The 15,535-nt window shown below is 41.8% G+C and overlaps 2 protein-coding genes across 3 annotated transcripts; one reads left to right on the top strand and one right to left on the bottom strand.

Annotated features, from left to right (window-relative positions):
- Positions 1-116: 116 nt before the first annotated feature.
- On the bottom strand, positions 117-6,196 carry STARD6 (StAR related lipid transfer domain containing 6). Of its 2 annotated transcripts, none has more exons than XM_086769761.1 (7): positions 6,161-6,196; positions 4,901-4,994; positions 4,701-4,750; positions 2,394-2,520; positions 1,773-1,890; positions 1,013-1,106; positions 117-759 (listed from the first exon to the last, which is right to left on the bottom strand). In XM_086769761.1, exons 2-7 carry the CDS (start codon positions 4,988-4,990, stop codon positions 606-608), a joined length of 633 nt encoding a protein of 210 aa, XP_086625887.1. In that variant the 5' UTR covers positions 4,991-4,994; positions 6,161-6,196; the 3' UTR covers positions 117-605. The 2 variants fall into 2 exon arrangements, with proteins under 2 accessions (XP_086625887.1, XP_086625888.1); XM_086769762.1 differs by lacking the exon at positions 6,161-6,196 and adding an exon at positions 6,066-6,130.
- A 1,357-nt stretch (positions 6,197-7,553) lies between these two features.
- On the top strand, positions 7,554-14,658 carry CWH18orf54 (chromosome W C18orf54 homolog). Its single transcript, XM_010119651.2, has 7 exons — positions 7,554-7,877; positions 9,514-10,272; positions 10,591-10,741; positions 11,322-11,430; positions 12,020-12,151; positions 13,190-13,263; positions 14,144-14,658. The coding sequence occupies exons 1-7, from the start codon at positions 7,598-7,600 to the stop codon at positions 14,247-14,249; spliced, it is 1,611 nt and encodes a 536-aa protein (XP_010117953.2). The 5' UTR covers positions 7,554-7,597; the 3' UTR covers positions 14,250-14,658.
- Positions 14,659-15,535: the final 877 nt, after the last annotated feature.

Here is a 15,535-nt window from a genome sequence, read left to right as displayed (position 1 = left end):
CCCGGAAATTAGTCAGCGTATAAAAATTGTTTCGGTTTGGCGCTCGGGATTCAGAAACCGACAAACAACTCTTTTTATAAAGAGCAGCTTTTAATGAGACGCTGTAGACAAAGTCATCAGGTTTTTCTTCAAATATTTAATTCCAAAACGGTGAAAGGGTCGCTGATTACGCTTGCACACGTTTAAAGTCTCCAGTACACAAGATGTTTGCTTGTTTCAGTCAAGAGTACATAATTGAGGTAAGAATTTATCAAACTGTGTTTAAAGCTACGGCAAAATATTTGACTACTGCATTTTAATATTGCTATAATTTATATCACCAGATTTTCATATATATATATATATTCTCTGCATATAAAGTGCAAAAATATTACAAAACATCACCTGATTACATTGAAAGCGACATCCTGGACTTCTGACGGCATTTCAGTGTAAATGCTTGCATCGTTCCCAAGAACCAGACAAAACCAGCGCTCACCAGTTTAAGTTAAGCTTTACAGATTTCCACAGAAACCACAATTAAAATAAACTTCATGGTCTACTTCAAAAATGAATCCATGTAAAAGATGCATGTCACTTAAGGGCTTATTATTTTCCACTTACGTTTAATTACGGTCTCGCAAGCCTTTCAGCCCAGCTCTCGTATCGGTGATTAAGTTTACGAGAGTCGCAGGTAATGCTGTCTCCACTACGGAACAGGGAAGCATCCCTCCTAGTTCTGGCTGAATAAATACCACGAGCTTCGAATGCTCTGGATTTCTGCGGTGAAAGAAGCAAAATCCTTCAGTTAACGCTTGTTCCTCTCCCTGTGAAACTTGCTGTACAAGTGTTTATCTCTGTTGAAATTAGTGACACAAAAAAAACCCAGGAAATATAAAAGTTTCAATTGTTTCAGAAGCCTGAGCCACGAAACCGATCGGCACAAAACTCTACCCAGGCTAAAACTGTTAAATAAAAATTAAAAAGCTGTGTGGTAACCACAGATGGTTATAAAGGCGCGTTAAATACTCACTCGGGTAAAGGTGAGCAGACGTATCCACAGGGATTGTTGTAGCCTCGGACACAAGAGGGAGTCGGAGGGCAGCTGGAGTATTCCACGCTGACAGCTGTAAGTCACCACGCACAAAAAGCAAAATTAAATTAATCACGGTTATGTGTGTCAATCATCTGACTCAAAAACACTTTTTTGAAAGCAAACTAACTGCTACGGGATAGCACAAGATCTCGCAACGTGGTCGCTGCCGTCTTTTGCAATTCCATTCTCTCCGCAAAACACCTAAAGGACGTTAAATATTTGTGCAAGCAATTCAACAGATGTAAAAGGTTCTCTAGGTGTTTGGGCAGCTATACCCAAAATTATTTATCCTCGAGAGGTGATTACACATACCAAAGTGCTGAGGCGTGGCTTAGCTCTGCACAAAGCAGGCAGTTTGTCAGCAGATGTCATTAATTAGGAAATGCAATTGCGGAGAAATGAGGAAACTGCTGCGCACGTGCACAGGAGTAGTTGGGAGTGGTTGTTTTCTTTAGTTATCCATTAATTTTGCATAATAAACTGATAGATCATAAAGTTCCAAGATGAAAAATGTTGTTTTTTGCCACGTACTGAGATCCACGCAACTTTGTTTTGGGGATAAACAGGAGGGGACTGTTAAAATCGGGAACAAGGTCCTCCGTGCCGTGATGAGGCTGCAGAACTCGCTCTAATTCACCTTAGGCTTTCCAGAATGCAGCCAAAATTTAAGAACGTGCAGTAGCGAGATGCAACTTACAGTTAGTTGTTAGGGTATCACCAGGGTACGCCTTGACATGCAGCAGGTCAACAAAATCTCTCGATGAAATCAGTCCCATACCATAACTGTGCGTTACACTGTGGTATATACCGGTGTCCTACAAGTCAGTAAACGTAATTTTTTTTTAATTAGTATGTGAGAAGCTAAGTTTTAATTAATTGGCAAAGCAGCGTTACGCGTTGGGCAGCGCGACTGCGGCAAAAACGGATTCCTGTTCGTTAGCGTAAGACAACAGTTTCTCATATTTAGTGCTGGACTAGCACGGGCGCCACGAAAGGGATCTTCCAGTAACACAGGGCTGGGATTCGTGGCCTAGATTTGAGGCAGGAGGATGGTTTCTGCGTGGAAAAACTCAAAATGTGCACGTTTAGTGGAGCCAGAATGTCTATCTGCGTTAAAATACACAGGCTAGGCTGCAGATCGTGTTCTCGGACAAAGATGTATCATCTGTTAAACTAAATCAGTTCCAAAAAAAGCAAAGATGCCCAGAGCGTATTTCGTACTGAGAGCTTTCTCTGTCGCGGCAGAGGTCTTTTTAGGTCACCGTAATTCATGCAGAAAGAGTTAAAAGAAAATATTTGTATGAAATGATCATGTTACCTGGTCAATCTTTTCTAACAGCCTGTAGGATTGTAATGCTTTGTCCCATTTGCTTCGATATTCAGGAAGATACATAAAAGGAATGATTTTACTAGGGACTTCCTTAATTATCCCTTCTCCACGGTATCTAGATTGTGTAAAAAAAACAGATAGTGAGTACAGATTTACGGACTGGAAAAATAAGTTCTACAATGATCAGCATTTAGAAGTTGGAGATGTCAGGCCATAACGAGGTAAAGCACATGAACATGATTGCACTCGATGGATTGATTAAAATTCCAGCAGGAATAAAAATTATTATTCCGTAACTGATTTTTGAGACCATTACATTCTTGCCACCACACATTTTAAATGAATTATTTGTGCTAACTTACATTTACGCACTTCATCTATTATTTTTTCTTTATAGATCCTCTCAATCCATTTTGACACCCATTGCAAATCTTCTCACTAGTTATAAGCTTCCGGCGTTTCCCCGACTTTTGTTCCCAGTCTCCTGAGGAGCTCAAGGGAACGTTCACAGAGGGGAAGAGGGGCCTTTCACAAGGAACCAGGAAACGCCTGTAACGCTGGGAACTGCTCGCTAGGACTGACGGTTCTCACACCCAGTTCCCGGAGAAACCGCGAATCACCAGGGTAGGCGCAATAAAACGCAAAGGTGAAGGACGCGGCGCTACGACAGGCGAGCTCAAAGGAGCCTACGGTTGCAAAGAGCTCTCTCCTAAACTCAGCTGGAGCTGTTAATTGGGAGGATTTCTTCTAGGCAAGGCTTCTGAAAGACACCGTTGCTAGAATAAAAGGGCGCGCTTGTGAAAAAAAAAAAAAAAAAAATCTCAATTTCCCGTTTTTACGGTGGATTATTGAGAAAAAGAGAAAGTAAGCCTGGTGAAGACCGCTTGGATCACCAAGTCTAGTCTCGCTACCTTAGACAAACTGACATACATACCTCGTTGTCTTTCTTGAGCTTAGCTGACATCATTCCAAATAAAATCCTCGAAAACAATCACCTCAATGCTTCTTTGAACCTGACTGAAGCAAGGACCTCTATTGCTTTTCACTACCGGATCCCATACTGATTTCTTTTAGCAAGCAAAGCAAACTGTTAATAGTCCTGCCAATTAAAAAAAGAAACCGGCATTTGCGATACGCGGTTAATAAAGATTCAAAGTCAAGCTGCACTTTTGCTCCTAGAAAGTGCTAGTATTCCTTCGCAAAAGGCATGCTACAGACGGGAACTACTTGTTGATGTGACAAAGATTCGGACAAAAATAAACGAACGAAAGATTGTGCCTCCCTGTACGAAGTGGCAGAAAACATGACGATGCTTCTCCTAACCGGAAAGGACTTGCCGTAAATAGATCCGAGAAAAACTAAAAATGGCTCTGAGACGATAGCGGATCTTTTTTTCCTCCGCAGAAATAAGTCAGGCACGTTCTTAGGAATTCTAAGCAGACTCTCACTCCCCCACACCCACCTGTACTGAAGATCTGAAGTACAGTAACAATGTCTCACCCAAAGTATGCAAATTCTTATTACAGTAACAGCGCTTTTAACGTATTTCATGAGAATATTACAGCTACGCTCCATTACAACACGGTGGAGTAATTCTTCTGTAATACTAGTCACAGGGCACTGTCTTCTGTAATTAATAACTTCTTTGCTCAAACCTTCAGGAATAATTAGAAAACTAAGCAAGACTTTTGGATTTAGAATATCCCTGAGAACAAAAGAGAATGAGCTGCAAATTTTCTCTACTGTATCTGCCTAGCTGCATAACGACAGCACAGAATTCATCGCGCAAGAGATGGAAGGACAGATGAAGTTGCCGCTCTGGAATGACATCACCTTCTTACTCTCAGCGGAGTTAATTCAGTTTCAGGCGCCAGAAAGAAAAAGGTACAAAGGACAGACGAGGCGGAGCAAGAGCGTAAGCATGTCTGCGTGTGTGAGGATCGGTAATTTCCTAAGGATGAAGGGGCGAAAAGCGAAGCCTGGCCGGTAAGATGGAACGGCCACTGACTTCAGGCCAAAACTGTGACTTCATATCTACTTATTCCATGTTTGTAAGTGTTGTATTGTATTCAATTTTCACAGCACATTTGAAAATTGCTTGGGAAATCCACCTCTCGTATTCTACTGCTGACCCAGTGTAAGTAACTACAGCGCAAAACTCTTCTCCACACCTAACAAAACTAAACTTTCCTGAAAGACAGAACATAGTCAACATTTCCATGTCAATCTTGGGTGTCACTGTTCAAAAAAGATGTTGTTATTCATCACAATACCAAAGAAAATGGAAATACTTACATATTTCCCGCATACTCTTTTGAAGGCTTTGAAGAAACCGTAACATTTTTCTCAAAGCAGAAAAAGGAAAAATAAAAACTTAGCAGTTGATAAAGAGCTGCCAACTAATTTTTAAAGGAAAACAGGCTTAAACACTTTTTGCAACAAAATGTATTTAACAAACATAACTTCATAAGCAATATTAACTGATGTTTTCTTACTGAAACTTTTATCACTCTCCATCCTGAAGTATCTTGACTGTATGATAACATTTTTTCTGCCACTTCATCCGCAATTTTCTTATAGTCCATTTATCTGTAAAGATTTCAAAACAACTTGCTAGTATATGGTAAAAGCACTCTTTAAACCGCAAAAAAAAACCATAGTGCTCATTCCTGCATTCTTACCACAGGCTTTAGGAGTATTTCTACCAAATGAATTTTTTATTTACTGTAGTTCATTTCAGAAAAAAAAGACAGTTATTATTTAAACAAAATTCTCTAATTGATTTCCAGTCTGGGCTACCAAGAAGTTGGTGTGGATGTTGAGAAAGAATTACAGCATCTAGTGAGACACCCCGTTCGCTCTGTAGGAAATCCATCGTTACTCCACATCCAAACTTCCCCTCCTCACACAGTTTATCACCCGAGCTTCTGATTCTGCCGTGATTTGCTAAAGTCGTTAGGCCAGCGGCCAACTTGCATAGTTAAAACACACAAGGCTCAAACAACCAAAGAGGGATTTTTCTTTACCATTACAGGCTGTGCTACTGTGGAAATTCTTCTGCAAGCCCGGCTCTAGCAATAGTGCAGCAGCAAGGCCGCAGAAGCCGCGTTTACCAAAACATCCCCACCCAGCCCAGCCCAACGCTGCCATCTCCCGTGGGCTGGAGCTCTCCGTCCCCACCCTTTTTTCCTGCCCAACATCTCTCTTGTAGCTCTTTCTCCTAAAAAAAAAAGATCAGCTGAGGCTCTCAGGCCAAGAGCGTTGAACGCTTCTGCACCAGATGCTCACACAAAGTTAACTTCACACCTAAACCTTCCCGGGGCTGCACAGATGTTTCCAGAGCGCCCTCGGTGACACCCCCGACACCCAGCCCGGTGCTCGGCCTGCACCCCCGAAGGAGGGGTGCCCGCCGCAGCTGGGGGGCAGAGCACCCCCACGAATTCGCGGTGGGTCCGGCGAGGTGCTGGGGTGAGGGTGGGCTGGCCAGGCCCACCGCCACGCTCAGCCCCCGCACCCGCTCGGGAAGCGCTGACAGGCGAAGCCGAGCGCCGAAAACGCGGCGGAGCCGAAGGCCCGGCCGGCGGGACCCCCGTTCGCCGCGGAGGCGGCCCTGAGCCGCGGCGCCCACCCCCGGACAGCCCACCCGGCCGGCCCCCACACCTTGCTATCCCGCAGGGGCTGTAGAGAAGGAGGAGGAGGAGGAGGAGGAGGAGGAGGAGGAGGAGGAGGAGGAGACAACACCGGCTCGCACTCACCTCGCCGGCGCAGAGAATCCCGGCCCCACCTTCCCGCCTTCCCACCGCACGGCATGCCGGGAGCTGTAGTCCAGGCTACCCAAGCGCCTGCCTGCCGCCGGCCTTCGACTACAACTCCCGCGGGGCCGCGCGGCCGCCGCTGCGCCTGCGCCGCCGCCATTTTGCAGAGAGGAGCGGTCCCTTCAAAAGGAGCGGGCGGGAAAGCCCCAGAGGAGCGGCCGTTGCGGGGTGGGGAGGCCCGAGGCGGGATGGGCGGCGCGGTGTCGGGGGGTTGCGGAGGGGCTGTGCTGCCTTGGGCGCTGCTGAGTGCCTGTTGTGAGGGAAAGGGGCTCGGCGGTGCCCGCCCCGGGGGTCTTGTGTGAGGATGGGGCCCGGTCTGTGCCGGCCGCGCAGCCCCCGGGCCTGTGCCTTGCCCGGTTCCTCGGCTTTCCAGGGAAAACCGCTTCGGCCTTGGAAGAACTGACCCCCATTATGCCTGCTTTTTTTTTTTTTTATATCCTTATGCTGCTCTGGCATGATGATCCTTGTATGCACGCAATCTTGGCTACAACAAAGTTATTAATCTTTGTTCTTTGTTACAGCACCTGTTTCCTTAACACCTTAACAGGTTTTTCAAATTATAATTTACCTACAGAGATGAAATGAATTGTTAGGTTTCTTTTGGTGACCTTGACCATCCCAATTACAACATTTAGAACAAGCCTGTGCTTCCAACTCTTCAATTTACAGTTTGTGGGGTTACAAAGGCAGCTTGAATTGAATTGACTAATTTACCCAGATAAGATGATCATAAGTGTTCCTCTGTGGCTCGTAAAATTCTTTTACTCTGTGTTCCTGTTCTGGTTACAGAAAAACATCTGCAAGGGTAATGATTTCCTGAACTTCTTACACGGAGTTGTTAGTTTTTCATACTGTCCAAGCTACTTTAATAATGGTTTTTTTGGTGCATGAATGCTACTCTTCTGTGCTGGTTCTGAAATCAAAAGTTATGATGCTTCTCTGTGTCTTTGCTGAAGTGTGTTTGGTGATAAATGTCAGCAATTCTTACATGAAAGCCTGTTCTTGCAAAAGCAGAGTAGTGAGGTTCCTCTAGAGCTAGTGATGAGCTAGAGTTCCTTGTTCTCTTGCTGTATATTTTTTCTTGCTACTAAAGTTTCAATGTATAATAAGTTTTCCCTATTGATGTCTTTTTTTTCCAGAGCTTTTATCTTCTGCCTTTGACTTTTCTAGTTGAAAAAAAGCAGCAACTTGAATAGCAAAGTAGTTAATTTTAGGAAAATAATAAGAACTAGAGAACAAAAGTAAAACATCCCAGATACATTGCGGTTTATAAAAAGATATTTCAGTGCAGATGATCGCTTGCATTTTTGTTTCTTTTTCCATTTAGGTTGATTAAAAAGATGAGTGAGGATTCCAACAGAAAGCGGGATACAAACCATGACAAGCTCGATAAAAGACAGCAGTGTCTGCTCTCCTGATTCAACAGTGTCTTCTCTTTTAACAAGCTGTAGTGTTGACAGCAGGAATTCACGCTCAGACAGCTTGATTCACTACAAGGACAAGCTTTACAGCTCTGCCTCTGAGGCTTTGGAGGCTTATATCGAAGACTTTGATTTAAGTCTCACATCTTCAGAAAAAAGCACTGGAAAAATCTGCATATACCAAAGCACTCCCAAAAAAGTGAAGTTTTGCAAGCATCACGCCAAAGAAAAGCATGGTATGTCTCTGTAAATGTGTTGTTGAGTAAGTTTTGGTGTTTGTTCCTTTTCTTTTGTTTTAATTGCTGGTGCTATTGCCATTCCTTGTCTCCCAGCAGGCGTGTTTGTTGAAGCAATGTTCTCTGCACAACTGCTTGCAAGTCTTTATGATGTAATAAACAATGCTTTGTGGTGGCTAGCAGTATTTGTCATACTCCATAATGCTTTTTTTTCTGAATGTTTGGTGGATTGTTGAGAATCCATGACCGTGCTTGTAGATGCAGTAATAAATTCTGGACAGGGAACAGAAATTCTGTTTTCTATATTTGAATATATGGTAAAGCCAGGGTGAATCATTGCTTAAACCAGAGTCTTGAAAAAAATCTGCTTCCTTTTCAGAGTAAGTAACATCAGAATCTAATTAATTGAAGGGGTCTCTTTAGAACAAAATTTGCCTCGTAGCCGTTGGTTTCTGTGAAATGTACTTTTGGGTCTGAAGTCTAACCCAGTTGGGTAATGTATATGGGTTTGAACTGGCTTTTGCCGTTAGTTAGCTTGAGGAAATAAGCATTTAACTGATTATATGGACTTTTATGAGAAGATCTAGTGTAGATAACCGTGCTTGAGCTAATTTATATTGCGAATTCTTTGTCCTTTAGAGCTAAAATATAACAGAGTCCTAAGTCCAGGCCAACTTTGTACCTGAAAAAGGATGTTTTTCTTCACTGTAACCTAGAACAATCCTCTAGCTTCACACTTTTTCTTCCTCTTACCAAGACAGCTGGTTTTTAGCTGTGTTTAGCTTTTGGGTTCTAGTTTTCTAATAGAAACCATCTTCTGCTTAACTGATTTCCCAAACATAAAGAAGCATGCTGATGATCACTAAAAAAAAATGAGAAAGTGTTCTATGAAAGATGTCATCTGCTCATATTTTACTCTGAAATTTTTCTGTTGTTCTTTGCAGAAGTCTCGTTGGTTCCGTTTGCGTATGAGCGTGTATGTTTTTTGTATGTTATAATAGCCTGTAATACATAGATTTCACTTGCTGATATTACAGTGAAAGTGAGAAAGATGTATTTTTGTGAATCAAAGTGCTTCATAGTTTCAGTAAAAAGAAAGAAAAAAAGATTTAATGCTGTAATTCTTCCCTGAAAAACTGCCAAGTGAGATCTTATATAGCATGTAGGCTTCTGTAGAATCACAAAATGAGTCTAAAGGCCCGTCATCTGGCTACTTGCCTTTCAAGCTATTTTTTAGCCACGTTTTCCTGTGGTAAATGTGCTTAATTTATAGAGGAGGTCATCCCTAACGCTACTGTGCGGAGGAAGCCTCACTGCTAGGAGCGAAATACTTAAGGACCTACCTGCACAATACACAATTCTGAGTATGCGACTGAAGATGGACCGTAGCATGTTGAAATCTTGTTTCTCGTAATTAAAAAATTAAATACTCAAAGCTGTGAATGTTGTGTCCTATGAAAGGAGGGGTAGCTTTTGACTGGTAAGGTTTTTATCAGAAGTCTGATTAGAAATGGAACCACTCTTGCAAGAAGTGTAATCCAGTACCCCCTAGTAAATAACATATTTCAGCTTTAAATTATCCGTTTGCTATGCTTGAAGTTTAGCAATTCATGTAAAATACCTTTGTCTTTTTCAGGATTGGATGATTTTAATCAGCATGTAGGATTGGGTTCTCTCGCTTCACCCTGTAGAAGGCAGATGGAGCGTGACCTGGACTCGATTAGCCTCGCGACGGATGATCTGTTAGCGTTGCCAGCAGATGGATCGCTGCCCTTCGTCCAGCATGCTCCTCTTAAATCAAGGCATCGGAGCAGTGAGTGGAACAGACGGTCACTTAAAGCACCTCTCTGCCCTTACCAAACCTCGGTCTGCACTGAAAGCGGCGTCAGCCTCCAGGAGTACGGGAAAGCTGTTGCTCACCAAAATCCACACAGAGACTTCCGCAAAAAGAAACGCAACGATAGGTGCGATTCCGTCTCCTCTAAAGGAAGTTCAAGACCCTTGTCTTTTGAAGAGAACTGTAACGCTTCTCCTGTTAAGAATTATCCAAGGTGGCTTACCAGTCAGAAGTCTGACTTAAGCGTATCAGGGATAAGCAGCATTCCCAATTTTCACTACCCAGTCTGGCTTAAGAGTTACAAACTTTTTTCTGATTCAACTCCAAGTGATGGTCAAAACTTGAACATACAAGGCGAAGCTTCCTCTTCGCAAACTTTTGAGATCCTGAAGGAAAGACGCTCTGTCGGTAAAGACAGTTGTAATTTTCTTGAACAAAGCGGTTGCCTGGATCCGAGAGGTGATAAGGAAGCAGGAGAAAGTTACAGCGACGGCAATCCAGATGTGTGCTTCCGATTTGATAACCTGTTTTCAAGACGCATCAAAAAGCCATTCAGCGGTAACGATATTTCATGTAATTTACTTTCTTAATTTGGAGAGTGCGTATAAAAATACGTACAGAGTTTTCATCTATGAATCGATATTTAAGGAAAGTATTTATTACGGTGGCAGATGTAGTACCTTACTGCAAGATGATGACAGTAATTCCATAAATATTTTCATAGAATTTCAAGCGTTGAATTAAATTACATGAAGTGTAACCTTGGGGGAGAGACATTCCTAAACACAGTGTGAATATTACATAAAACTAAAAATAATGTGGAAATAACATCCTTGAAGAGGCTTGGAGACATTGTCTCCGTGGTTTTTTTTTCAGAAGACCAACCTGAGCTGCTTACGCTGAAGCGTGACAGAGGTCTGGAGAGTTCAGCTGAGGATTTGTCAAATACTCTGGAAAACAGCAGCAGTCCTTCTACAACAGAGATACTAGGAGCGGAAAGATCGTGGGAGAATGCTGCAGGTGCTCGGTAAGTGAACGTATCTTTTGGACTAATTTATTTATGGACATGCATAATGCATTTAATTGCTTTTGTGTATCAATTATAAGTAACGGTGCTGTGGCATGTACATAAGGAAAGGATTCACTGTGAGGTCTCTTGATACCGCGAAATATTTGTTTCAAGGTTGAGATATCGGTGTGCTGCTTTTCCCTTTTCATTGACTTGCAAGGAGTGCTCTCAATACTGTTACCTTGTTGCCATTTAATAATATTTCTTATTGATATACAGAGAGATTTTATTTCAAGAGAAATTATTTAACGGAACTTAAATGGCCAGATCCAATAGTTTATGAAAAACAAATTACTCTGCTTTTTTCTTGAGTTGCGTTTTATGGCTTTTAGAGGTTTTATTATACTAGCAAAACTGGAAAAAATTGGGGGGTGTGTGTGAGAAACACACAACGAAGTGCTGACAGGACTCCTCAGTGCGCCCTTGGTGTTGCATTGATGCTGTATATGTGATTTCATCATAATGACTATATCCTAAAACAATTCTTCAGTTTATAAACTTCTTCTTACTCTCCATCACATGTTTAATGTTGGTCTAGCAACCCACCAGCGCCTGTGTGCTGTGAGGACGTGGTGGATGCTCTACCATTCCCCAAGGCAGATATCATACATAAGTTCTTGGAAGACTGTTTAAATGACAAAAATAAGGTCAGTAAATTTGACTGTTTATGTTTGAGAGTGCCCAAAATATGCATTGTTCGATCTTTAATTTTAATTACATAAACTCTTTATCCTTTTCTCAGCTAGGGAGGTGAGCACTGAGCCCAGTATTCTACTTGAAAGGCATTCTGTTAATTTATGTACTGGTATATTTTCTTTACTTTCTGCTTTATTGCCCTTGAATCTTAACTGTTCCATGATTCCCATTTCAAAATACAGGGAGATATATTCAGATTAGATATTAGGACAAAAGTTTTTACACCGAGGGTGGTGGAGCACTGGCCCAGGTTGCCCAGAGAGGCGGTGGATGCCCCATCCCTGGAAACGTTCCAGGCCAGGTTGGCTGGGGCTGTGACCGACCTGATGTAGTTGGAGATGTCCCTGCTCCTGGCAGGGGGTTGGACTGGGTGGGCTTTGAAGGTCCCTTCCCACCCAAACCATCTGGGATTCTATGTACAGTTTCTAAATAGACCTTTAAAGAACAGGTAGAGGGAGACATTTGTTTCAGGGCAACTTGAAAAGCTGTTCTGTTTTTTTGTTCGCGCTGCAAGTGCACATTCTTTGCATTTTGGTTTAGGAAAACGTTTTTTCTGGAGGTCATCATCACAGACCCCTTGAAGCTTTGAAGCTCATGTTGTTTAAACTTCAAGGGATTCAGGGAAGCTTAAGCCGGAACGAAACTGCTGAGCAAGAGGAAGAGTTTGTAAAAGTGAGTAGTCAGTTTCCTTGTGTTTTAACTTGCCAATCTCGATGTGCTGTATACATCTCTGAGAAAAATCATTAGTCCTTTTATGGATTCGCTGTCCTGTTGCTGCTGTCGCAAACTGGAGGCTGTGGTCTTTGCTGTTTGCAGGTCAGTAACTCCACAGTGGCCTCCGTGGTGCTGCAGAAAGCAGTGCTCGTAAGCCAGGAGGTGGCGACGTTTCAGGCAATCCTGCCAGAACAGAGGAGACTCTGCTCTCCCTGGCTGCTCCAGCGAGAGCTGTGTGCTGGAAAAATTATCTTCTGACAATATTCCCGTTAATTCTAGGCTTTTGGGGGCATGTACCAAACTTTTAGAGAGTCAGAAATTTAATTCTCTGTCCTTGCCTCCCGCGGCATCAGTGAGTTCGTATTTTGTAGCGCTTTTGTTTCAAAATTATTTCATAGATTTCGTGATTTCTTTAGTTTTTTTCATGACGTTGCCTGCATACGGTTATTAAACCCTATGTAGCGAATGAAATGCTCCCTATATATCTGGATCGGGCAGGCTGGGGGGAACGGGCCGACAGGAAACCTCAGGGCTTCTTCAGGCTGGAGAAGAGGAGGTTTTGGAGAAGCTAACGGAAGTCTTCCTGCAAGGAAGATAGAGCCAGGGTCTTCATAGTGGTGCATGGTGGAAGGATGAGAAGCAGGCATAAATTGAATTAAATGGGGAGAAAGTTTTGGGTTTTTTTTTTTTGACCCTGAAGATGGCAAAGCACTGGAACAAGTTGTTCACGAGAGGTTGTGCAGTCTCTGTCCTTGGAGCTTTTCACGGTTTGACTGGATTAAAAACCTGAGCAACCTCCTGTAAACTCACAGCTGCCTCTGCTTTGAGCAGGACCCCACCTCCTGAGGTTCCTTCCACCCGGAATGACTTTATGATGCGATAAAGCTGTTGGTAATGCTTTCCCATGCAATGTGCTGTAAAAGTACCGTGTTTTCTGTCATATTCAGCTACTGTTCCTTCCCACAGTTAACAATTTTTGCTCTGTTTTTTTTTAAGCTTTCTGAAAGAGCAGAGGCTGAATTAAAACTCTATGACAGCGAGATAATCCCTCTTACTAATTCTATTCAGAAGTAAGTGACCACTGATTTTCTGAGTTTTCACTGTTTTCAAAAAGTGCAGAAAAGGAACGATAAGTTAGCTGAGAGAATTGTCCTGTGAGTCAAAAACTTCGTTAAGAATAAGCCGGTAGTGAATAATTAAAAACACAGCAGCTTGTGGAGCACAGAAATACCTAGTGGATGTTTGCAGAGATGTACTCTGTAAATAAACATGTTAATTTTATCTATATCGATAGATTAATTATCGTTACACAGAGATGGACTTTAAAGCAATCAGACTTGGAGAAGTTTGTAACATGGGCCGAAATATTTTCGTAATTTTTTCACAACAGTGGAGAAAATAATTGCTAGGAAACATTTCAGCAATGAAATCAAAGTCTACTGAATGGTTATAAGTGACTAAAGAAATACAAAGTTTGAGAAAAGGCAGAATGGAAAACAGCTTATGTAGAGCACTTGTTTTGACAGAACTCAGTGTTGCAGTATGATTTTATCCTGTGATGTTAAATTAAAATATTTTTTTAATTTAAAAATACAGTAACTTTTAGTATTGAGGTGCTATTTTATTACATGTTTTGCAGCATTTAACATCTGGTGTTAAATACCCGTTTGGTAATAATTTAATAGAAACTGTGGGGTTTGGGTGAGCATCTGTATTTGAGCAGATGTACTTTAAAATTTCTGGTCCAAAAAGTATTTTCTTTGTTTTTAAAAAAAAAAATCTTAGTATATTTTATCTCTAAAACGGAATAAGTGGAACAGAAATGTAAAGTGTCTATCATACCAGTCAAACTATTAAGCTGTTTGCACGAAATCAACATCATTTTGTGTTAAAATGCAAATAATATATATATACACACTGTGGCTCAAGTCCTCTTTTCTCCTAATCTAGGGCTTTACACCATTTGTCACGTCTTAAAATTCTTGTTGAAGATAACAGCCACCAACAAGAGCAGACCAGTGATCATGAAGAAGATAAACAAGAAAAAGAAGAATAATCTGTGAAGCTGATCTCTAGGAATATTTTAATAGTGTGGGATTTAAATCATTTCTCAGCCTGACCACTGGACAAAGTTTTTTTGAAGGCTGAACCAGTGCACGTTCTCAAAAATGTTCAGCATTTCTATACCTAGTCAATATTTCTCAGAAATATTCAGTATTTCTACACCTAGTCATTCTTTTCATTAATTACTCCAAAGGTTAATTGAGTATTAGTGCTTCCAATAGGATCTAACACTATGTGACAAGAGCTAGCACTTTTAAAAGAATATTTAATTAAAACTGAACATTTTCGTGGGAGAATCTGTGTGTTTTTAAACATTTTTCAAAACCAGGACTTGAGTTGATGTAACTGTCTGCTCTTTGTTCCCCACCGCACACTTACCAAATATATTTGGTATCAAGGTGTCTGAAGTCTTTTGGAGTTGTCCCCCTGCCACATCCAAGCAAAGCCTGGTTCTTTGGGGAGAGAAGGCGCTGATTTTGAGGATTTCTGTCCAGGAGCGCAAAATGTGTTTGCTGAACTGATCCAGCAGCTGCTTGTCGCTGTTACTGGGACGTCCTAATCTCCTTTCCGTTTTCCTTGCCTTTGTTCGTAGTTTTAGAGCAGATGAAATCCTTCAGTGGGCTATACAGATAGAGAAGTGACTTTTTTTTCTTTTTTTTCAGTGTAATTAAGTAGAATTAGCTCATGCAAGCCACTGATAAGCACTGGAACTTGCGCAGGGGAGAGAGGAGTAGCACTTTCCCCATTTGGCAACAGCAAATTGAGGGACAAAGACAAGCTGTAAGTAGGAATTGGAGTTTATGAATTCAACTATGTTGACAGAACATCTTGAAGGAAGCCTTTCTGAGGCTTGTGTAACGTAGCCTAGCGCTTCATGCTGTGAGTAAACAAAATACCTACGGCAACATGCCTTTCTAGCAAACTGCTTCCTTTTAGTCTGGATATTTATAGGTACCCATGAGAAAGCAGGTCCCTGAGCACGCACTGATTGGGAAAAATGAAATAGAAACCCGAAGAAAAAGGAGAAGGAAGATGAGCTATGTATTTATCTCATCTTCCTGTTAAGAATTAGTAAGTAGAGAGAATAATAAATGACTTCATTTTATGACTGTTGTGGCATATGAGAACATAGGTGGGTCGTAAGTAATAGGTAATAATGTAGTTCAGACGGATTTTATTGGCCTTCCTCAAATGCTGAGAGCTGAAATCAGGGTACAGATAATAAAATTACTCCTCCAGCAAACTTTACTGTGGAAGCTTTTATGAAGCGTTGCGTTG

The sequence above is a fragment of the Chlamydotis macqueenii genome, chromosome W (genome assembly GCF_036417535.1).
Source record: "Chlamydotis macqueenii isolate bChlMac1 chromosome W, bChlMac1.mat, whole genome shotgun sequence".
In the NCBI taxonomy this organism is placed as follows: domain Eukaryota; kingdom Metazoa; phylum Chordata; class Aves; order Otidiformes; family Otididae; genus Chlamydotis; species Chlamydotis macqueenii.
The sequence above is the reverse complement of the archived record's forward strand: the minus strand, read 5'-3'. Positions and strand labels throughout refer to the sequence as shown.